Source organism: Sprattus sprattus (assembly GCF_963457725.1).
Source record: "Sprattus sprattus genome assembly, chromosome: 12".
NCBI lineage: Eukaryota > Metazoa > Chordata > Actinopteri > Clupeiformes > Clupeidae > Sprattus > Sprattus sprattus.
In genome coordinates, this window is record NC_137910.1 from 31,183,242 (window position 1) to 31,207,368 (window position 24,127).

A 24,127-nucleotide genomic window follows, 5' to 3' on the forward strand; every position below is an offset into this window, starting at 1 on the left:
ATGTAATCACTTAGCCCCTGAGATCTTCCACTCTTTTGTGAGCGGAGGGACTGGCTATGCATTTGAAGTAGACTGGTGGTCTCTTGGAGTGACGGCCTTTGAGATCCTCAGAGGATGGGTAAGACTAATAGGGAGAAATTTGCACTCACCTTTATCCTCTCACGACACTTTCTGCTGTGCTCTCTATTAATCACTAATTGTCTCACTGTATTCATTACAGAGGCCTTATGAAATCCATGCCACTGATTCCGTGGAATCTCTAATGCAGCTTTTCAGTACAGTTAGCGTGCAGTACTGCCCAACCTGGCCGAAGGACTTGGTGTCACTGCTGAGGAAGGTAAGCAGAGAAACATAGAACTGGAGTGAAAAACCTACTTTAAGAAATGGAAAATGATAGGCACAGTGATTTCAAAACACACAAAAAGCCCACTAGGATTATAATTATACTCAAAAACCTATATCCAAAATGAACACGGATGTAAAACATTATGGCCACTCACAGATGCAGCAAATAACATTGATTCATTTATCAAAGCCTGGGTTTCAGGGCTTCAGCCAGAACTTAGTGCTTTGGCCGTCCTGCTAGCCATTTGTTGTTTTTTTCTGCCTTGTCTTTCTGTTCATTTTATGACATGTGCTTGTTCCATGTTTTCTTGTCTCCACCCCTAATCTGTGTTACTTCTTCTCATTGTTGGTTCCCCTTCATTTCTTGTGTGCGTCCCTATTCCCCATTGCATTTCTTGTGTGTGTATGGTCTGCAGTGTTGGGCAAGTTACTGAAAATTAGTACTTAGTTACAGTTACTAGTTACTTCTTTTAAAGGTAATTGAATTACTTCCCAGTTACTGTATATCAAAAGTAATTAGTTACTAGGGAAAGTAACTTTTAAGTTACTTTTATATCTGCGTTTAATATAATGAATATGAACAGTACTGAACAGTCAAACCCAATAAACATATATATTTTGTACCTAATTATTTTAAACAACAGGGCAACATGCCTTCAAATCAAGCAGTAGTACAAAAGTCCCTTTTAACACTTAACTTAACACAAAATAACTGTCTCAGTCATTTAACAGTGTTTTTTTTTTTTTTTTTACTACATTAGTGATTGGCTTACAGTATTAACACCATATAAAAAGTAGGGGGATAAAAAATAATCAATTAGTGGTTCAGTTCACAAAATACCCTGAAACACCCACACAGTATTCACAATATGCTAAATATATAATTAGAATAATATCTTTCTAATACATCCTAATCGCTGGCAATCCCCACCCTGATCAAGGTAGGAACTGTTTATAAGTTCCCACTGGTCCCGGTGGCGCTTCTTTCGCCGTTGCCCGACAGCCAAGATGACTGAGGACACGAACACCTTTTACAGTTGGTAATAGATTCCACGCGTTTTCTGGTTAAACAATAAATGTTGGAAACCACGATCGGTGTCCTAGCCTTCATTCCATATGTATGCGCGATTGTATACAAGTGCAATGAATGTGTGTTAGCGGCCGTGGAGAATGGGAGAAATAATTGCGGTTGTATATCCGTGTGTGAGTGCGTGCGTGATTGTATGCAAGTGCAATGTGTGTGTGTGTGTGTTAGCAGTCCTGGAAAATGGGAGACAGTTGCGTATGTACAGCCTTGTGCGTGTCTTTGTGTGTGTGTGTGTGTGCATGCGTGCGTGATTGTATGCAGGTGCAATGTGTGTGTGTTTGTGTTTGTGTGTGTAAGCGGTCGTGGATCTGGGTAGCAGAGTGTCTTTCATGTGCACTGGTCCTGCGACGTCAGATCAGAAGAAGCTAAAGTAGGTCTATCTTGTCTTCTTGTCTGCAAGTGTTAATTTTCCACAAAAGATAGTAACGCGGGTAACGAACTCATTTAGATTGCAGTAACTGTGACTGCGTTACTCGATTTAAACAAATACTTAGTTACATGCTCGTTACCGCTAAAAGTAGTGGAATTACAGTAGTCCCAACACTGATGGTCTGTGTATTTGTACTCTGTGATTTTCTTGCTTCTCTGTCGGTTTTTCTTTCACTGTGTCAGGATCTTACCTGTTTTTTTGATTCCCTATTGGCCTTATTGCTCATACATGTCTTTTGGGGTTTTTGTTCCCTGCCCATGTTACGGATTCTGTTTTGTTCCTGTGTACCTTTTATATGTAAAACTTAATTTTCCGGGTACCTCTGCCTTTTGTGTCATGCTCTTGGATCCTCTTCTGTGAAACCTGACACTGGGTTTTACCAGATCAGGGGTTGAGAACGTCTGACCTCTGGCTTATATACAGATCCAAGATGGCACCAGATAGAGGTTTCATCTTAAACGTTCCAATTGCAAGCCATATAGTATTTTTGCTGTGTAGCTTACAGGTCTGGACCAATATCATCCTCCAAACCTCAACTAAGAGCCCAAAAGATGGAAGGGGGATGCTTAAATGTAGACTGATTCGGCCCAAACCCAAAAAACGGAACTGAGCCGATTGTGTCAGAAATGATTGGAATGGAGCTAATGAAATTAGTTGGAGGAACTCTATAAACAATGCTGGGCACTTTTTGCCTACTCACACACTAGATGAAGCTATTCTCAGATAGTATAGTATATACATATAGTATGTCAAGCCAGTATCTGTGTGTTCACTTTTCATACTCTGATATGGCCATCGCGATGGAATGACTTAAGTACATTAACTGTACTTCACTGTACATCACAAGGCTCTAAGGAATGTGTAAAATTAGACGTAGTGTTAACATGTGTTAATTAACTTTTCTTTCATAATTAGAACTGCATATCTCAATGAAATGGCTGGAATGAACTGTTTTAAATCATTATGCTGGCATGCATATTATTTAAAAGGAAATGATCCTGCCCTTTTTACTCTGATAGAAACTGCTGCAATGTGGAGGTAGAGATTATTGCTGAGGGATTTTACATGGATAGAGGGGTATTGATCCACAAGTGGAGACCACCATGTGTCATCTGCTGAACACTGGTGTAAGGTGACACATGTCGTGCAAAGTTATTTGTATTGTACAGTGATGTGGTCAATTGTTTTCACACATGCCATGTTTGTCAGGTGGGTGGAAACCTGAATCAGACCATCCCATTCCACACTCTCCCTGTAGTTACAGAGCCCTGTCCCATTCCACTCTCTCCCTGTAGTTCAGAGCTCTGTCCTGTCCTGTCCGCATGTTCTTGTTGATTGTGTGGACCCACTGCCTGAGGCTATGCCATTAACAGCCCAGCTGGAATTATTGCTGAGGTCTTACCGTATTTTACGTACTATATGGCGCACTGGATTATAAGGCGCACTGTCAATGAATAGTCTATTTTCGATATTTGTCCATATATAAAGCGCACCGAACTATAAGGCGCATAAAGCAAAAACACATAGTAGCTAGCTAGCCTCGCTACTAATAAGTATAACGTTAGCTGATATGCTCTCACACTTCCCCCTCCTTTAGGCAGAGGTAGCCTACTGTTTGTCTCCAGGCTTGTCTTTCACTGCCGTTTTATGTAAGGTCAGCCATTCTAAATAGGTTTTACACGTGAAATACATTCCATATTTAATGGATAGAGAGCAACGCTACCAGCATTACTCCATAGCAAATTACTATGCTGACAGGGCAGTGTCCCAGCGTAGCTGCTAGGTCAGTTATCTGACAGTGTCAAACATAGGCAATGCTGTTAAACAATCAAAATGCTAAGTTTAATAATGGTTTAACAATCGATGTGCTCATTTTAGTAGCTAATGGATTAAAATGACAACGTGAACGTTTGTCAAAAACACACACAGTCAGATAATTAACACCATAACGATAGCTGTCTAGCTAGCTAGCTAGCGAATAGCTAACGTTAGCTAGTTTAAACCAGCGATAACTTGTCTAAGCCTAGCATAACATCAGTGGTGAAAGTAAGACGGTACTCACAATGACAAAAATGTGAATAATGAGTTTGCCTATGACCATGTAGGCTTAGTTTATTACTTTAGCAGAGGAAAATTCAAACCTAACAAGTTCCATTTGGGAGACCCAGGTAAACGGTCCCCCGCGCCCCTTGTCATTTCAAGCTAGCTGTAGAGAAGGCGCTTCCAACACCGAGTCACCAGCAAATAGACCAGCAGTGGTCAGAAGAAATGTACTGTTCGAGGTTTTATATAAAATACGGTAGCCGTAATGCTGCAAACGGCGCGGCTTTGTAGTTTACCAAAGTCGTACTAAAACATTTTGACAGAGCGCAACCATAATTAATCCATATATAAGGCGCTCCGGATTATAAGGCGCACTGTCGGTTTTTGATAAAATTAAAGGCTTTTAAGTGCGCCTTATAGTCCGGAAAATACGGTACTCCAATTTTTCTTTGGCGTTGGACTACCACGTGAGGTGCAGTCTGTTTGTGGCTCCAATCTTACCTCTGAGGTGTTCCAGGCATTTATGTGCAAGTTTGGCATCAAGCAGATTATCACATCTGCCCACCATCCTCAGTCATGAGCAGAGATAGAGATATGCCAGACACTTCAAACTATTAGAGACTTATTGTGCTCAATGGTCAGGTGACTGGGACACCGTCATGCCTTTCCCAACAGCTACATTGCTGCATTGGAAGGACTGAGGATGGGAGCCTATGCCAAACATTGTTTTCTCTGTTTTTGTAAATCTACAATCTATCTATTTATGAAACATCCTATCTGAAGATCTTCAATTCTATTTATGCCTCCTGATTCTTTATGGTAGAATTAATAATCATTGTTTTGTTGCCATGAGACAGCCTCATGTTGACCTTGAAAGCAAGAGTTAACTTAACTTGCTGACAACTATGGTGTTGTGAATTTTCTTAAATGATGCTGATTAGTGAGCCATCGAACAGCTTGGGGTTGGTTGTATGGCTAATGTTAGCTCTGCACCCAGTAAGAACTGGTTTGACCAACAAAATAATTTGAAGACTTGATATGTTTTGGTCACTTATTAATTAAATGGATATTTCTAAGATTAAGGTCAAAGATGATCTATGAGACTGTTTTGGGGTGTTACCTCTGTGATACAGTGGTAGACGTTGCTTTATATGTGTGTGTATGTGTTGCAGTATATGAGTTTTTAATAGGTTTTGACATTTGGTGTTCTTATTTACTTTTAATATATTAGTTTAGTATTACATTTTAAAATGTTATGGTGAAGCTATTATTATTTGTATTACTATTGTTGTAGGCCGTAAGGTGAACACTGTTTTCGTTTCAACCCGCTCCACTGTCTGGCATCTACACAATCTTTAGCTCATAAAAAAGAACGAGTCGTGCTAACCTACCAAAAACAAGTTTGTCGCTGAAATTCCAGTCGATTGTCGATATGTCTTTGTTTTATGCAGAACTAGAGTCTTCAGAGCGTAATAAGATTTTGCCCGGGAGCCGTGGCACGGTTCGACACGTGATCATGCTACACCAATGAGAGGGCTGCTTTTAGTCAACAACATGACAAGATGGCGGCTCCGGTGTGGTTAGATTCAACGTTACCGATAAAGGAAGAAAACCGAACATCCTCAAATGTGGGCTAAATTGATTCTAATTAGTGCTGTATACATAGCCGCGTCCAAGAAGAACAAAAAGGCAAATAGAAGATAATGTTATGTTTATGTTAAGTCATTTAGATCAAGTTTGACATACATGGGAATACACCTTAGCCTACTGACGATCTAATATGGACTGCCCAGCACACCAAATAAATCAAGGCAAAGACTGTAAGCCCTGTCAGACACTCGTTTGTAATTGTAATTATCGTATTTTGTTCTTATTGGGCTATGTATACCACACTAATTAGAATCAATTTAGCCCACATTTGAGGATGTTCGGGTGTCTTCCTCTATCGCAGGGGTCTTCAACAGGGGGTCCGCGAAATCTTTGGTTGATAAGACAATTTTTTTTTATATTTCTAAAAAAAAAAAAAAATTCAACACATTTTTTTTCCACAAATTTAAATGTCTTCCGAATCAGAATTGTATTTATTCCCTTTAAATTTACATTAACATAAATCCAACATATTATAGCGAACGTATAAATTGATCGAGAAGACGTTATCTTTCAGTCCAATCGACACATTCAGCTACCCACAGGAGCTCTCTCAAGCTGGGCACCGGTTCACTCACACAAGGGCGTCAGTTTGTTTTTAGAAGTGGTGGGGACAATAACCATAAGCTTGAGTGTGGTTTGAAAAGTGCTGGGTACCCTTATGAAGCTATTCATCCATTCAACGTTGCATTACAATATGCTTCCTACAGACACTTTTGAGTTTGAAGGGCATGGGGGAGCCTACTTATCGCTTTCTCAACATGCAATGCAATGCAACACAACACAGGGTGGGAAACAATCGCAACAATTGTGGGTGGGCTATAGAATCTTTGAAACCCAGACATCCTTGCGATTGTTCGATGGCAATATTACTTAATAAAAACGAGACCTGTTTCATTCAGCAAAAGGCAAATGAGGCTAAATTAATTATTTGCTGTTGTCAAGACTGACTATTGTTAAAATGGTTATTGGGCAAGTGATGGCTCATAATTATGAATAACTGTCACCGTAATTGAGAAATATTTGCGAATTGATTGGATTGGATCATACGCAAGACTCACATGAGACGATTTCGATTGAGTATGTGGGGATTGTTTTGGCCGTAATTGGTTTGCACATTTTTAAAAGTGGTGGGGACAAAATTCAAATTAAGAATAGTGGTGGGGACATGTCCCCCCCGTAACTGACGCCGATGCACTCACAGCACCTTTCATGCAAATACGACAGCACAGGCACTAGCCAATCAGATTGCGTTTCTGCTCAAGTCTAAAGAGCCGAAGATCAAAAATAAAAGATGGCGGACCAAACTCCATAGCTGGTCTTGTTTGTACCTATAAATTGTTAGTTTGATTTTTTTTTGCTTAGATTTAAATAAATAAATAAAGAGAAATAGACACTGTACAAGGTCAAAAAACGTTAATTGTAACTGAAAAATAAGTCTGAGAGGATTTGCGAGGTGTATGAGCCCCCTGGCTAATGTTAGCATGCTACTACCTACAATCTTAACAACTTGCTAGCGGTGTGATTGGTTTGTTGACCTGTCAATCTCACTATAACATCTATGTTGTCAACACAACTCCATGCGCCAGACTCCTCCTCCGTCATCCGTTGGATCGTGTCAGTCAGGAGTTATTGAAAAGAAGACACATCTCACTAATGTGGGAGGATGTGTGCCATCGACAGATGCTTGAGGATTCACTGTCCCTTTTTTATATGTATGATGAAATAAAAATATATATCTGTGAATTATTTTAATAAGTTGTTATTTATTGTTAGCTCAGAGTTGTTTGCAAGATGTATGTTTATAAAAATGGCAGTGGCACGGCCACCCTGTACCTTTCATGTTGTTAAATGTTAAATTCAATGTTAAAAAATAAAAATGTTAATTAATATATTAACCTTTTGTATTATTTGAATAGCTTAGTATTGAATACACAATAACAGGGTAGCTATGTTTATTTGGCACTAGGCCCAGTATATTTTAAACAAAATGTAATGTATGTATAGTAGGGGGTCCCTGCTCATCTCGCCATCAGTTTGGGGGTCCCTGGCCTGAAAAACGTTGAAGACCCCTGCTCTATCGGTAACGTTGAATCTAACCACACGGGAGCCGCCATCTTGCCATGCTGTTGACAAAAGGCAGTCCTCTCATTGGTGTAGCATGATCACGTGTCGAACCGTGCCACGGCTCCCGGGCAAAATCTTATTACGCTCTGGAGACTAGTTCTGCATAAAACAAAGACATATCGACAATCGACTGGAATTTCAGCGACAAACTTTCTTTTGGTAGGTTAGCACGACTCTGTCTTTATTATGAGCTAAAGATTGTGTAGATGCCAGGCAGTGGAGCGGGATTCATTTTCTAAAGGACTTTTCGTGCTTCACCTTGCGGCCTATTGTTGTTGTTGTGGTTGTGGTTTCAGCTGCTGACTGTGAACCCTGAGCATCGCTACTCCAGTCTGGCACACATGCAGACTGCCCCCTGCCTTTCAGATGTGAAATGGGATGCTGTCTACGAGAAGAAAGTGGATGCTGGCTTTGTTCCTAATGTAAGCCCAATCTAAATCCTTTCATCAGTTGCCTCAAAGATGTGATACAGTGTACAGTGCCACTTTAAAGTAAAAGTCAACCCACACATCACCTCTAAAGAGTTTCAGACCTCTCTGGCAGCATCTGGGGTAAATGTAAATGCGTCTACAATCAGACGAAAATTTAATAGACATGACATTCATGATCGGGTTGCTAGAAGGAAGCCTCTGCTCGCAAGAAAGAACAAAACTGCCCGTTTCAACTTTGCCCGAGAGCACTTGGATAAACCAAAGGCCTTCTGGAAGTCCCTTCTTTGGACAGATGAGTCCGAGATAGAATTATTTGGTCACGATCAAAACCAACAATTTTCGTCTGATTGTAGACCCATGTACATTTACCCCAGATGCTGCCAGAGAGGTCCGAAACTCTTTAGAGGTGATGTGTGGGTTGACTTTTACCTGATTTATTCTTCTTCTGGTGCTTCTTGGTGATGGTTTTGATGGGTGTCCACTTCTAGGCAGAGATGCGGTCATGTTGAATGCCCTCCATTTCTAAATTATTTGTCTTCGAGGAATGGATGGAGCTGGAATCTTTTGGAGATGGTCTTATAGCTTTCCCAAGACTGATGGGCTGTCAGAACCTTCTTCCTGATGTTCTCGGATATCTCGTTTCCTCTCGGCATTGTTGTTCTGTGTGGGTACACCTTGGCACTACAGTAGTTTGGTTGGTTTCCGCTCTCTTTTAATCTGTGATGCCCAACCCTTTTCCTAAGGATGTCTCAGTTGATTGGTTTGCTTAATTGACTAATTAAGCACCCAAATATGTTTCACCGAATCTGTTACCTGCTTGACTTTACCAATACAGCTGGGGGTTCACTTACTTTTGAAAATACACTAATTCCATGTTTCATGTAGTTTTTTGGCTACTCAAACAATTTCCTCTAAACAAGTACATGCAAATGATAAACATAAACCTGACATTTCATCTATGGAAAATTGGTGATAAAAAAATGAAAAATCATGGTAAAACAACAGAAAATGCTTAAGTCATCAAGGGGTTCACATACTTTAAAGTGGCACTGTATATACATCTTAATGTGCTTAATTCAGCCAAGCATCCCCATAAACTTCTGTAAGAGCCCAAGGATTACAGTACTGCAGTGATATTCCTTTTTGAAGTAGATCCTCTACCACACCCGCACCCCAAATAGAGTCAACAGGTTAGGAGGGTGTGCAGCAGTGACGTGCCGTGAGTTTCGTAGCTGGTGAGGCACAGAAACTGGAAGTGATTATGTCATTCCGAACTCTTGTTGTTTAAAAAAATAGAATTTATATATTCATGTATATATGTCTATGGTTTAAAAATTGTCGTCTGACCAGAACTGAAAAAACTTGACATTTTATTGTCTAATACCATTACTTTTAAACAAACGTTTTTTTTTATTTATTTTTATTCACTCAACTCACTTGTTAACCTAACCCTAGGCTCTGCCTCCCCTGCCTCCTCTGACTGCACGTCCCTGGTGTGCAGTTATAATTGTCTTTGTTCAATCATTGTCACACTTCAGCTATGTTATTTTCATTTTATACACATTATATTTTTTAAGATATTTAAGAGCAACAAGTCAAACTTTCCCAGTGAAACGAATGGTGGAATATTTGTGACTGTCTATAACTGTCAATTGTTAACAGTTAGCTGAAAGCTGTCATCTAACCCCCCCCCCCCCCCCCCCCCCCCCCCCCCCCTCCAATTCAGATATGTGGCAGGACACATGCCATCAACCTTGGACATCAACCTCAACATAATCTTTTACCTGTAGAAAATGCAACCAGCTGTGCCAAGGGTTGTCTCCAATAAACTTTGATCTTTCTTTAATAAAATATGAAGTGCTTTAGAACCCAAAAATGTAATGATTTCAAATTTTGTAGGGAAAACTGCTTTTAGAATATCTGTCCTGATGTAAATGAGCTGAGCTGCAGACACGCACTATACTCAAAGTGTCTCATCTCAATAGAAAGGATATGCATTCTTCAAACTTGAACAAGTCTGGTTCTATTGTGATTTTTTTATGCTGCAGAAAGGTCGCCTGCATTGTGATCCAACCTTTGAACTTGAAGAGATGATTTTAGAGTCGAGGCCTCTCCACAAGAAGAAGAAGCGTCTTGCTAAGAACAGATCACGGGACAACAGCAAAGACTCACAATCAGTGAGTGTCTTCTTCTTCAATACACATGAAATCTGCTCCCATGTCAGCCATAAATTGTTGGAGTACTTTTTAAGTTCATGCACAGTCTTTTACTGCGTTAATCTAATAGATAGGAGAAGAGTGGGGGTAGGGTTACCAAGTTCGAAATGAATGGGATATTCGTGTCGTATTCTGGTTTAGACAGTCTTCACATTTCATGTTTTGCTCTGCCCACTAGAGGGTAGTACAAGCCAACCAGATGAGTGCACGAAAATATATCTCAATGCAAGAAGAGGCAAACAGCAACCAAAGAAGTTTCACTCTGAATAGTGGCTCACCATTTTATGTTCTGGTTTGGGGATACCCAGAATATTTAGTTGAAGTGCAGGGCTGCCAGGTAGTCTTTGGAGGATAGATAATTATCCTTGCACTCCCATGCATACAACTTGGAGTGAAAGCAAATCAACCTCTCATGCATTTGAAGAAATGTATCCCATTAGATCTACTATCAACCTGTTCAGAAAGTCATATTCATTTGAGTTCTACACAAGTTTAGGTACAGTTGCATTGACATAGTATGCATGCCCTACTTGCATCTTTCTTAAAATCCCTATCAAATCATCATGCAGTGAGAAATATTTTTAATTGTGCTGGAATCTGTGCAAAACTCTAAACTGACCCACCGTGACAAATTGTTTTGGTAATTTAAGGTGAGTCTTTATTCTTGTGTATGCTCTACCCATAAAAGCTCTCAATCAACACTGACCACATCAATAGTGATTTCTTTACTGCAGCTATACATCTACACACAGCAAAAAGAGTCTGTGATGAATAGAACCTGAAAGAACACTACATGCCAGAACACACACACCCCGCCCCCCCACACAACATGCCATCGTTGCTAACCCCTATACCTAGTCTATAATTTCACAGTCTCACAGTGTTGATGCCAGACAATTCACTGTGTGAATAACAAACTATGTTAGCCAATTGTACTGTAGATCCTGCAGAAAATGACCCTTACAATTTTCCAGAAAATTAACATGAGCATACCAATCCAAGATTACTAATTTGTGTACTTTATGGCAGGCAATAATGAAAGTTGTTATTTATTTACAAAAACTTCAATTACAATTATTATTGCTCTAATTTTGCTTTAATGTTTCTCCTTCTTTTCTTACAAGTGTTGAAATATGGAACAAACCATTGTGTTGACTCCTAAAAAATACGAAGAAAGAATGTTAAGAATCAGGCCGATGTATAAATAATGTACAATACAAATGGTAAAAAGCAACCCCTATAGAAGGGTTTGGCCAGGAATATCCTTTACTCTATTAGCTTACCTGTTCTTTGCTCACCTTTAGCCTACCATGTTTACAGTGGTTGTATATTTAAGAGATTTTCTTTACCAAGGAATTGATAAAATATATAGCAATGCAGAACAATTATTTTTTCTCTGTCTTCCTCTTTCTTTCTCTCTCATTCATTTCGTCTTTCCTTTTATGTTTCATTTTCCTACCTTTGTCTTTGTCTGTTCAGGAGAGTGATTACCTACAAGAGTGCCTTGACGTTGTGCAGCAAGAGTTCATGATCTTCAATCGCGAGAAGTATGAACACCCCTCGAACATTTCTGTCTGTCTGTCTCTGTCATACTTGTCTACATCATTCTTCTTCTTCCTCTTCCATTATTTTGCTCAAGATCTGCCTTTGTATTCACACAAGTATTTATGGTGTGCCCTATGCCTCCACATGGAAGCTAAATGACACAGAATTGATTGTTGAATTTATCCATTGATTTCTACAGCAGTTTTGCACCTGCTTTGTGTGTCATCACATACATTTGTGTGCAGAAATGCCTAAACCAGGTTCACTATCCCAAGCCACTCAACACAACCAGACAGAACAATTACTGTTAAAATATATACATTCATTAAGGTCAATAATAGTGTTAGAGGGGTTATGAAATGAAGAGAAAAGAACAGTGGCAGAGAAAATTAAAATCAGAATAATAAAATCATAATAAAAAGGGGGAAGCAAAAAGAAAAATATCCAACAACAGCAATTATATGTCCTGTATATATGGCGACAGGGAGGGGGGGGGGGGGGGGGGGTCAAATAGCAAAATGTTGTGGTCTGACATGTAGTCTGACGTGGTCTGACATGTAGTCCAGTAGCACTGAGATTGTAAGGTGTAATACCAGTGCAGTAGACCAGTAGTCTAAAATATGGCCATTGCCGTGGGTTTGATGGTCTACATTTTGGGTGATGTGTGATTCAGTGTATTAAAGCCCGATTCCTGTACAATTGGAACATTTTGCTTCTGAGCTCCCTCTAAAGTTGCAGTGTAGCAAACTTTTAACACAAATATGACTGCTTAGTTGTATTTATTGTGACATTTGAGATAACCAATGAATAACAAAATAAAGAATGACAAATTTAAATTTAGTTAAAACACTACCATTTAAATTGTTTTCTAAGCATTTGAATGTGCAGAATGTGTGATCTAATAAAATGTTGTTGGCGACATGCTTAACATACATTGGATAGTTCAGTATAATTTATTACAAGCTAGCTGAGTTAGGCATTCAAGGTTGCAAACTTTATAGGCAATTTATTTGGAAGTCTTGGAAGTTTGTAACCTTGCAACCTAATCTGAAAAGCTACAAATCTCTTTGAGACAGGGATGACACCAATAAATAGCATGTTAATGATAAACTAGAGAATCAACAACTTTCCTAATACAGCCAAACATCTAATAAGTTATTACTGACTAGTCCAACAGAAAGAAGGCCAGCTGGGCATCTGACTTGCTCGGTTACTTGTTCGGTCTGTTGCTCGGTTACTCTCTCTTTTCTCTTCCTATTCTCAGACTTCTTCCTCGGTTTCCTATAGCCTCAGTCATAATGTCCATACAGAGAATACTGCGCTAGCTTCCTTTTATAGCTAGGTTCCATAGAATATTACGTGGTTCTCGCGCAATGTACCCCAAAGAGATATATTGCAATACTAGGCGCACCAGGTATACTGTTGCAGTGGCGCCGACGCCATTCTCCGTATTACAAGTCAGTGAACCACTTTAAGTATTTTGAAGCAGTTTTAAGGTCAAATTGTTGCATAATGTTACTTTAAGAGAGGCTAATCTAGAAAACTCAAACTAAAGAGTTTGCAATCTATCTGAATTGGTTTAAAGGTACAATATGCAACAATTATGCTTCAGGATTAGGGTTAGGATAAGCAGTTTAACCTTAAAATAACAGCTTTGAAAAAATTGGGGCGCTACAATGACTTTTAATATGGAGAATTGCGTCCGTGCCAATGGCATATCAGGGTCGATGGGCATATAACTGCGTTCTGTAGTTTTGCCTGCCGATGCCCGCCGACCTGACTTTGATTACCTTCTGCCGATCTAGTAAGTAGCTTATTTGCCGTCTTGCTTAGTCTTGTGTTGCAAATGATTGATGTTTGACTGTGTAAGGACAGTCGTTGAGTAATTAGTTTGTCATAATGTCAAAGTCAGCACATTTCAAGAGATTTCGTTAGTTTTAGCTGCTAGCATACCTTTAGCGAATAGCTATTAATCCTTAATGCATCTTTAACAAAGATTTCAACAACACTTTGTGGTATTGCTTCTGATAAAGCATTAACTTCTTGAACCCTGAACTGAGCCCACATTAAAATCAAGAAAATCTTCTCATTGAATAATGGAATTGTGTTTTATCTTCATCATTCCTCAATAAAGAGGAACTAAAGTGCTATCTGTTGGTGCTTTTTGAGAGGCAGCTCACGAGCAACCTTCCAACTGTAGTGATTGTTATTCTGTAAACAGTGTCCGCCCATGTTCACACTTTCATTGGAGATATTGCTGTTTTTTTTTTTACAAATCCCACCCCTTTGGTTTTTGTGTCAGCTGATGACATTGCAATAGCTTGGTATAATGTATTAGCAAGGCGACAAGAATCTTCACCTATCAGATGTGTTTCTTGCAGAAGTGCAAGATCAATATTCCTGCAATGGAGTAAGGACAGCACACTAGACTTCTTGTGTGGCGCGTTCAATCCACCATAACTCCATACGAAAATAGATTGTCCAACCATTACCGTACTGCTTTGTTCTCATAAGAAACCGGCACAAAAAGGTGACTGGAGATACTGACAAAAAGCCACTACAATGTGTTTAGGTATACAACCCATAATATAAGGCAAAAACATCTCCCCTGTGACGTGCATTCCAGTGCCTCCTGATTGCCTCCCTGAGTGTGACAATTATAAAACAATCCCGCCATTTTCCTGATGACAAAACAAGATGAAAATGAGTGTTAGAAATTGAGACTTCTAGATCATTTCTCATTGATGTCGGCAGTCTCTGACTTTCAAGTTGTCTGTCCTCACCTCAATTTCTTCCCTTCTTTCTTCAATGTCCCTTCTATGTCTTCCACTCTATTTATTTATCATTCTAACCATCTACTTCCTCACCTTTCTCCCCTTTTCCAGTTTCATCTATTCTATCTCTCTCTCCAGAACCTCCCTCCACTCTATCTACTAGGGGTGTAAATCTCTCATGACAAAAACGATTCGATTTGTATCTCGATACATGGGCACGATAGGATACAAAAAAGATGAATGTTGATAAAAAAAGCGATGCGATTCGATGCCGTTCAATTATTAAGTCAGACATCCAAATAAGTTGTAAAATGAAACAAAAACACATCACAGTTGAAGTTGTATTAGTATTGATTGATTCACATCGATGTGAATGGATTACGAAAGTGGTGGAAAAGTAATATGAAAATATTTGTTCAGTGAATTAGCGCGTTCTGTCCAAAACAGTCGCAGTCAACTTTTCAGTGTCTGTTTCGTTTCAGTATTTCAAAGTGAATGAGAGGGAGCACAAGAACAGTGAGCGTCTAGCAGCGATTATCATATAGACATATATGATGCATGTATATGGGCCATTCTACCTAAGTCAGGGCGGAAATATTTTGATTTTTTTTATGTTTTATTCCCAAAACTTTGTTCGTATGTATATTGTACCATATCTAGTAAAAGAACAGTCAATTTTTATATTGTATTTTCAGAATGTGTTGGAATGTTTTTCCTCTTCCAAAAATAGTCACTACCCAAATCATATTTACTATAGTAAAAAAGTATCATTATTGACCTGTTCAGATTGAGTATTTTTACAAATATATCTTGAAGGTTTTCACAATGAAATCCATAAAAATGAGTTAAAAAGTTAAATTTATACAATTCATCTGTTTCGGTAGTGACTGCACTGTTTCGGTAGTGACTGCACTGTTGGATGGATGTTCATTTCTCTCCAAAAATCTTCCAAAAGGTGCTCTGGGCCGCCCTTTAGTCCACACAACACATTTATTTAAAAATGATGGGATTGAACTACTTACCATTTCATTTTGTCACTACCGAAATCATCAGGTCACTACCATATGTTTCGGTAGTGACAATTCTAGCTTACTTTAAGCATAAATAAAGAATTCTAGCAAGCACACGGCTTGGAAACAAATCTTTGAAGAAGTGTACACACATACAAACATAAGATTTAGCATGAAACCCCAAAAGGTTTACTTAATTGAAGAGAACATGGGTTTCGGTAGTGACAATTCTTAAGGTTACACGTCAATTTTCAGACTTTGGAACACATTTATATAAAAACTATGGGATTTAGCTACTTACCATTCAACCATGAGGGACAGGTCTGCAGTGTCACTGCATGGTCAAAAATGCAGGGTCGTGGCTGAAACACAGGCTCAGCCAATGGACTAAAACTCTTGTGTTTCGGTAGTGACATGAAAACTGGGGACATGATTTTTTTGAGTATAGTTGAGTATAGTTTATTTATTTAAAAATTAAACCCACAATAAATCTAAATATAAGTTCTGTTTAAACCCAATCATAAAGATCTTGAAAAAAATCTAGTGTTATTTACAGGCATTGAAATTTAGATGTCAGGGTTGGGGACAGCTACTTCCCAATAGAAAGTACCCTATACATGATGATTTTGTATATATTTAGCTTATCACTATCTCATTTAATGCATTGGGTTTATATAGACAATAACATTTTCTTAGTAAATATCTATGCCTAAATACCTATTTGTTTTGCAAATTGTAGGAGCCATTTCGGTATTCATTTTACGTTATTTTAATGTTTCTATTTTTGCGAGGATTTGTGCCCTCTACAGGTGAAAAGGAGGATAAATAGGAGCGTGACCCGGTGGTAGACGCGGCTGATTGGGAGCACAAAGCTTTTTGACCTTGGGCTGTGGTATCTGGCGACGGTGATGGCGAGGATAGGCCTCGTTGCTCAGTGTTTAAACTTTATTTATTTATTTGCAAACCAAGTTGTACCATCATTTTGTTAATAAAGCAAACAGCTTTAAACGGACCTCGCTGGATTACCTTTCTTTCAAGCGTCAACAATACCCCTGATCAACGCCACCAAACAAGTGATAAAGCAAAGGGACAACTAAGGATAAATTATCACTATAATAGTCAAAAAGCTTGCTTTTGGATCTGGATAACCCTTTGGATTACGACGAGGATTGGATTTCCAAAGCCACGCAAGGAACAGGCCGCAAAGGAACAAAGGAAAGCCGATGCAAACAAAGCACGAGATTGCGGTAGGCCTCTGAACTCTAAAACGTTTAAAATATTCATGGACAAAGAGCTCTAGGAGCCGAAGATTGGATTTATTAGTTAGATAATATTTTTGTTCTAATTATGGATTGCCTTTGGATCAAGTTTGATCAGACTTTAAGTTATTAGAAGAAAGTTAAGCGCTGCTTGTTAATTTATGCGCGCATTTGCCCCCTTGCTGGATTCATTAATTGCAACGGACCATATACTTTGTTGGAAAGGATACTTTGATTTTTGTGAAGATAATTCCCTTTTTGTTACACAATGGCTGGTGAACACGGTAAGCCAGAAGACACAAATGTGCCAACTGAGCTGGATGAAAATGAAGCCGCAAAAGATTTGCGTAAAGCGAGAAAGATAAAACTCGGAATGCTTACACGCAAGATGAACTTTATTAAAAAATTGATGACCGTTCCGTCAAATGTAGAACAAGTGATGGAAAATGTAGCACAATATGATGATTTATTGGGTGAATTTGAAGCTAGTCACAACGATTATCAGCATGTATTGGCAGAAGAGGAACGCGAATCTGATGACGTGTGGTATCAACCTAAAGGAGAGATTAATAAATCGTTCCTGTTGGAGGCGAATGCATGGCTAGTTGAACACAAACGGTGCGATGATGATGAGGAAATAAGACCTGAGGACAGTGTTTCTGCAACTCATGCAAGGAAAGTAGACGATACGGGATCAAAGGTCTCTTCAACCTCCACAGCCTTGAGTCGCGCAGCAGCGGACAAGGCTGCGCTAGAAGTTAGATTGGCGGCTCTTAAAGAAAAGCACGCTATAGAGAGCGAGGAAGCAGAATTAGCGCAAAGACAGGCAGAGTTATTGAAAGAATTGGCTGAAGGACAAGAAAAATTGAGAAAACAAAAGGAAATGTTAGCTGTCCAAAGCGAATTAGATGAAGCTAATGCCAAACTTGAGGTATTAAGTGATCGAAAAAGCAGTGTTTCACAGAGAGATGGAATGAATGAGCATTTGGAGAAAACACTTAAATTACAGGGGCATAGCAAAGGAATGCAAGATGCCAGTGTTAGACTTAAATCACATGCCCTCCCTCCTCAACCAATGCAACTTCATGCCAGCAAAGAGCTGTATTTCCTTCCATCTGTGCGGCCCCCCGTCTGGCCAGATACATCTCTGTACAGATCCACTGCCCAGCCAAGTCAACGACCGACTCAGCCACAACTCCTAAGCCATACTTATGAGCCTTCACGCCATAGGTCCTCTCATCAAACCACTCTGCACCCCCAAGGTCCATCACAGCCCCACTTGGCACCCCAAGCAGGACGACAGTCCCAAGGGAATGCACCTCGGACCTCTCCTGGAGAACAAGACACTGCTGTCTATGAAATTCTGCAGAGGCAAAATGACATCACAGCATCTTTGATTAGGCAACAGGACAAAACATTCTTGCCACGAAAGGAGATGAAGGTTTTTAGTAATGATCCAATTGACTACAGATCCTTTATCAGTTCATTTGAACATATTATCGAGAGCAAAATTGACAATGCAAAGGACAAATTGTATTATCTAGAGCAATATACATCTGGACAAGCCAGAGAGCTAGTTAAGACATGTCTCTTCTTAGACGCAAATATAGGATTTGCAAGAGCCAAAGAATTGCTCCAAGAGCACTTTGGAAATGAGTTTATAGTCTCCAATGCATACATTAAAAGGGCATTGACATGGCCCTCCATTCGATCTGAGGATTCACAAACACTGAAATCATATGCTCTGTACCTCAGAGGTTGCTTGAATGGCATGAATGAAATTGCCTACATGGATGAATTGAATCTGGCTTCTAATTTGAAGTTGTTAGTCAGCAAATTGCCCTACAAGTTGAGAGGGGGATGGAGAGTAGAAGTATGCAAGTTTCAAGAAACTACAAATCGCAGAGCCACATTCGGAACCTTAGTTGAGTTCATCGAAAGAGAAGTCAAAATCTTGACAGATCCTGTCTTTGGTGATATACAAGATCCCTCACCAAAAGCACAAGGTCCAAGGCCCATACACTCAAGTTCTGTGAAAACCAAATTCAGTGACGAGGGATTCACAACCAATGCAGCAACCATTGATGTTATCCCCACTCATCACAAACAATGGAATAGCCCATCACCAGGGCAAAATAGGCCATACTGTCTGTCTTGCTCAGGAGAACATTTAATGGCAAGCTGCTCTTGGTTTAAAAAGAAACGTCACACTGACAAGATTGCATTCTTGAAAGAAAGAGGTATCTGTTTTGCATGTCTCGTAACAGGTCATATGAGCAAGGACTGCGACCGGCGTCAGTCATGCACCATTTGCAAGAGGGCGCATCCTACTGTACTGCACATAGGACAAGTGGAGCAGAACAAAGGAGCAGGACAACAGGAAACAAATAAGGAAACAGCCAAGGAACCCAACAGGGTGAACACAGGCCTTGTGTCCCTCGAAACATGCAGTCAAACTGGGGCCGGTGAAGAACGGTGTCTGATGTCCATCGTACCTGTTAAGGTAAAATCAAACAAGGGCAGCAGAGTTATACAAGCTTATGCATTTCTTGACCCCGGCAGCTCGGCCACCTTTTGTACTGATAGATTAATGCGCCAGCTTAACGTACAAGGGAAAAGAACAAGCATCATGCTGCGCACAATGGGCCAGGAGAAAATGATGTCTACTAACATCATCACAGGACTGGAAGTAAGTGGACTTCATGACAATGGGTTCATAACTCTGCCAGAGACATTCACACAAACAAAGATTCCTGTATCAAAGAGTAACATACCCAACCAGAAGTCTCTATCAAAGTGGCCTTATCTTAAAGACGTCAAACTTTCCACCATTGATGCAGGCATTGAATTGCTGATAGGCACAAACGCACCCAAAGCAATAGAGCCCTGGCAAGTCATAAACAGTGAAGGAGACGGCCCATATGCAATGAAAACGATGCTCGGATGGGTAGTGAATGGCCCAGTAGGGAAAGGATCTACCAATGAAATTCAGTCTCATACAGTCAACCGAATTTCAGCGAATTTGTGCGAAGAGGTGAAGGAAATGTCCGTTGAAGACAAACAGTTTTTGAAAATCACAGATGAATCTTCTAAAATTGTGGATAGACATTACAGTCTAAAGTTACCATTTAGGAAGGATCATGCTACATTGCCTAATAACTGTAGCCTTGCAGAACAACGTCTCCAAAGCCGGAAAAGGAAATTCAAATTCAGGAAACAGTCAGTCATGAATGGAGTGTATGCTGCTTTGAATGACACAACCAGCAAAGGACAATCAGAAATTGTGCCAAAGGGGCAACTGACCAGCATGGATAGAAAGGTGTGGAACCTGTCCCACCATGAAGTTTACCACCCAAAGAAACGAAAATTAAAGGTTGTGTTTGATTGTGGAGCATCATTTTGTGGAAAAGCATTGAATGCAGAAGTGCTCAAAGGGCCTGACTTAACCAACAGTCTTGTAGATGTGCTCAACAGCTTGCGTCAGGAACCAATAGGACGAAAAGGACGAATGGCGGACATAGACCATAGGGGTCTACACATCATTACTGACCAGAGGGGTCTACTCGTCACTGACCAGAGGGGTCTACTCGTCACTGACCAGAGGGGTCTACTCGTCACTGACCAGAATGGTCTACAGAGTGCCAAAAGTGGAATACCAAAAGGAGGAACTTCCAGTGTGGAGATGTTGCTTTAGTGGTGGACCCAACTGCACAAAGAGGCTCCTGCGTTGTAGGAAGAATAATTGAAGTTTTCCCTGACCAGAAAGGGCTTGTGTGCACCGTGACAATCAAGACCCAAAGCAGCATCATAAAGACCCATGACAAAGCTCTGTTTGAGGGTGATGAAGACAAGCTTGAAGAGTCAAGATGGAAATGGTCAAGTACTATCTATCTTTTCTGTAATATGCTTGATTTGATGCATAGAAACGTAATGATTTTAAGGCTCCTATTTTGATTTAATTTAGTAATTGTTTTTGCTCACCAAATACAATTAGGGGCCGGTTATGTAGGAGCCATTTCGGTATTCATTTTACGTTATTTTAATGTTTCTATTTTTGCGAGGATTTGTGCCCTCTACAGGTGAAAAGGAGGATAAATAGGAGCGTGACCCGGTGGTAGACGCGGCTGATTGGGAGCACAAAGCTTTTTGACCTTGGGCTGTGGTATCTGGCAACGGTGACGGCGAGGATAGGCCTCGTTGCTCAGTGTTTAAACTTTATTTATTTATTTGCAAACCAAGTTGTACCATCATTTTGTTAATAAAGCAAACAGCTTTAAACGGACCTCGCTGGATTACCTTTCTTTCAAGCGTCAACAATACCCCTGATCAACGCCACCAAACAAGTGATAAAGCAAAGGGACAACTAAGGATAAATTATCACTATACAAATAGTTTTTATTGTTGAGGGACCTCATATTACACGAATTCGGTAGAATGGCCCATATATGTCTATGGGCAGGATCTCAAGCATGCGCAAAAAGTTGTTGTTGTCCAGTTGTAATCTAGTTTCGAGAGTTACATGCGCGCGTTGTCCGATTTCCAGCGTAATCCAATCACTTATCTGGGGGTGTAAATCGGATTTCAGTCGGACACAGGAAATCTAGATTTGGGGAGTTACATGAATTGGATCTTCGATTGAACCCCGACTACGCTCGGAAACTGGACACATGTAACCGCACTGACTGTATTTTCTCTCCTTTCCATCTTTACTTTCTTCACTCTTTCTCGTCACCTCTCTCTCTCATGTATATACAAATAATTTTTTACTCTTTTTCCCACCCTCTCTATCTACCCATCTATCTTTTTTCCTTTTTTTTTCCAGTCCCCCATTCTCTCCTTTCTGACACTCAGCACCCAAGCAACCACCATGACTATGACTACCATAGCAATGCGCTAGCAACCAGCAAAGCAACCACTTCAATGACCATAGCAACCACCAAGACTACCCTACCAACACTGTGGCAACCACCTCAGCTACCCTATCTACATCGCAGAGGTACTTCTCGTGGCCCACCATCAGGAAGGACGTCAAAGCATTCATCTCAGCCTGTCAAACCTGCAGTAAGAACAAGGATCAACGCCTCAAGGCCTACTCCATCCTTTGCCCAATCCTCTTGCGATCCTGGTCACAGATCTCCATTGACTTCATTACTGGCTTGCCTCCATCCCAAATTAATTCAGTCATTCTACTTATTGACCATTTTTCTTAGGCTTGCCAATTTTTACCATTAAACACATATCCCTCTGCAAGGGAAACTGCTGAGGTAATATGTCATTTTCTTCCGAGTCTATGGCCTACCTCTGGATGTTGTGCCGGAACGGGGTCACCAGTTCACTTCACGCTTCTGGAGAACATTCTGCAAGTTAAGCCAGTCCCTCGTCTGGTTCTACCCGTAGTCAAATGGCCAGACAGAGACCAGGTTCTTGTCCCCTCTTGTTCTATTGTCACTTCAAATTAGGGTTGCCACCCTCTATGTGAAGAGATAAGGGATGCCAACCAAGCCCCAAATCCTGTTTTTAACTTGCTTTATTGCAAGACGGAACAACAAAGTGTAACACGTGTATTTGTATTATACTTTTGAGTTCTAATACTGATTGGTTTGACACAAAACTGACTGAAACATTAGAAACATAACACTGTGTCCATCTTAAACAAAAGGAAACCACCAGTAACTGCAAGCATTCCCCATAGCCTATAGAAAAAAGTATCTGTTTTCGTGTTGTTCGGGTAGTCACTCTCTCGGCACAGGACGGGTCAAAGGGGAGGGAGCTCATTGCTTATGAGCTCAACACAGTTGACATCATGTGACGTGCATTCTTACACAGCACACACAGCGCTAGAGCTTCTTGGTCTAGCTTCTCCATTCACTTGATGTTATTCTTAGCACTTTGCAGACCTAGGGTATTGTACATGAAACAACATGTACAAATAATTGTATGATTGATATACGATTATTTTCAAATACGAATCCCGGATATGGGATATTATAATGAACAACTGGTAATCCTACTTCTAAACCAACCCCCTGTCCTCTCCAGTCCTCTGGGCGAAGTACGCATAGAACACCTTTCACTCCTCTTCCGCAGGCTTGTCCACATTCAAGTGCCAGTTTTGTTATGTCACCCCTGTTCTCTGACCAAGAAACCAACATGGAAGTCCTTCTACCCAGCTATTCGTTAAGTGGTGTTGCTGGGTCCTAAGAGGAGTTAAGAGCATCCTCCAACGGACATCCCAGCAGTATCAGACACACCTGCCAATCGCAGACTCAGACCTGCACCTACCTGTCACCTGGTCCAAAGAGTATTGCTCTCTGCCAGGGACTTGCCCCTACAGGTGGAGTGTAGCAAGCTGGCTCCATGCTTTGTGTGTCCCTTCATGGTAGGTATAGGAGGAGGGTCAACCCAGTGACCTTTTGGCTTTGTTTGAGGATCAACCCTACCTTTTATGTTACCCTGTTGAGGCCAGTGGTCTCTTGTCCTCTAGCCCCTGTCCTTAAACCCCCTCCACAGCACAGTTAAGTGCATGTAGCAGGTATAACCAGTAACTAAGAATAGGTAAGAATTCCAACTTACATCACTTGATCAGCATTCGTTTTTGTGACCAACTGGTATATGTGCACATCAGTGGCGGCTGGTGGTTTTTAAAGTGAGGGAGGAAGAACTGTGCGCCTGGTTGCCATTGGCCTGCTTATTCCGTTGATGGCATAAGTATGTGAGATACAAGTTGTTTCAGGGTGTTTTTGTGGCCTACAGTACTACAAAATAGCAGGCAGGGATACAATTGATACAAAGCCACCAGTGTGGCACCATTGTACTTAAAAAGCTGGTGGGCAGCATGTCTTTGGACTAGACAAGGCCAGATGAAAGGATGCAAAGCCAATAAGTTCCAATCAGGCCTACTCTTGATTTGAAAAACTAAATTCTAAATGTTGGGCCTACGATTTGGCCTATTTCCCCCCTTAATTACTAAAGCTATTAGGGTTATTATTTGACTAATTTTATTTTCAGCTGAAATTGTTTAAAAAAAATTAAGACACAAGACCAAAAGTGATGCCATTTAAAATGCATCATGCTCTGAATCATTCACTAACATCCTTTCCACAATATTAAACAACAAGTAACAAAGGCAACAAGTAAGAGAACATTATTTCAGAACTATTAACATTAACATCAGATTATGCCAGATTATTACAGCTATCACTCAAAGTAGCCT

The 24,127-nt window shown here is 40.3% G+C and overlaps 1 protein-coding gene across 1 annotated transcript in view; it reads left to right on the forward strand.

Moving 5' to 3' along the window:
• stk32c (serine/threonine kinase 32C) overlaps nt 1-24,127 on the forward strand; it is a 215,596-nt gene that overhangs the window by 188,115 nt on the left and 3,354 nt on the right. Inside the window, exons 7-11 of the mRNA XM_080848338.1 lie at nt 15-118; nt 221-337; nt 7,976-8,101; nt 10,159-10,287; nt 11,806-11,873. Coding sequence (XP_080704464.1) covers nt 15-118; nt 221-337; nt 7,976-8,101; nt 10,159-10,287; nt 11,806-11,873 — 544 coding nt within the window. The remainder of the gene's footprint in view (nt 1-14; nt 119-220; nt 338-7,975; nt 8,102-10,158; nt 10,288-11,805; nt 11,874-24,127) is intronic.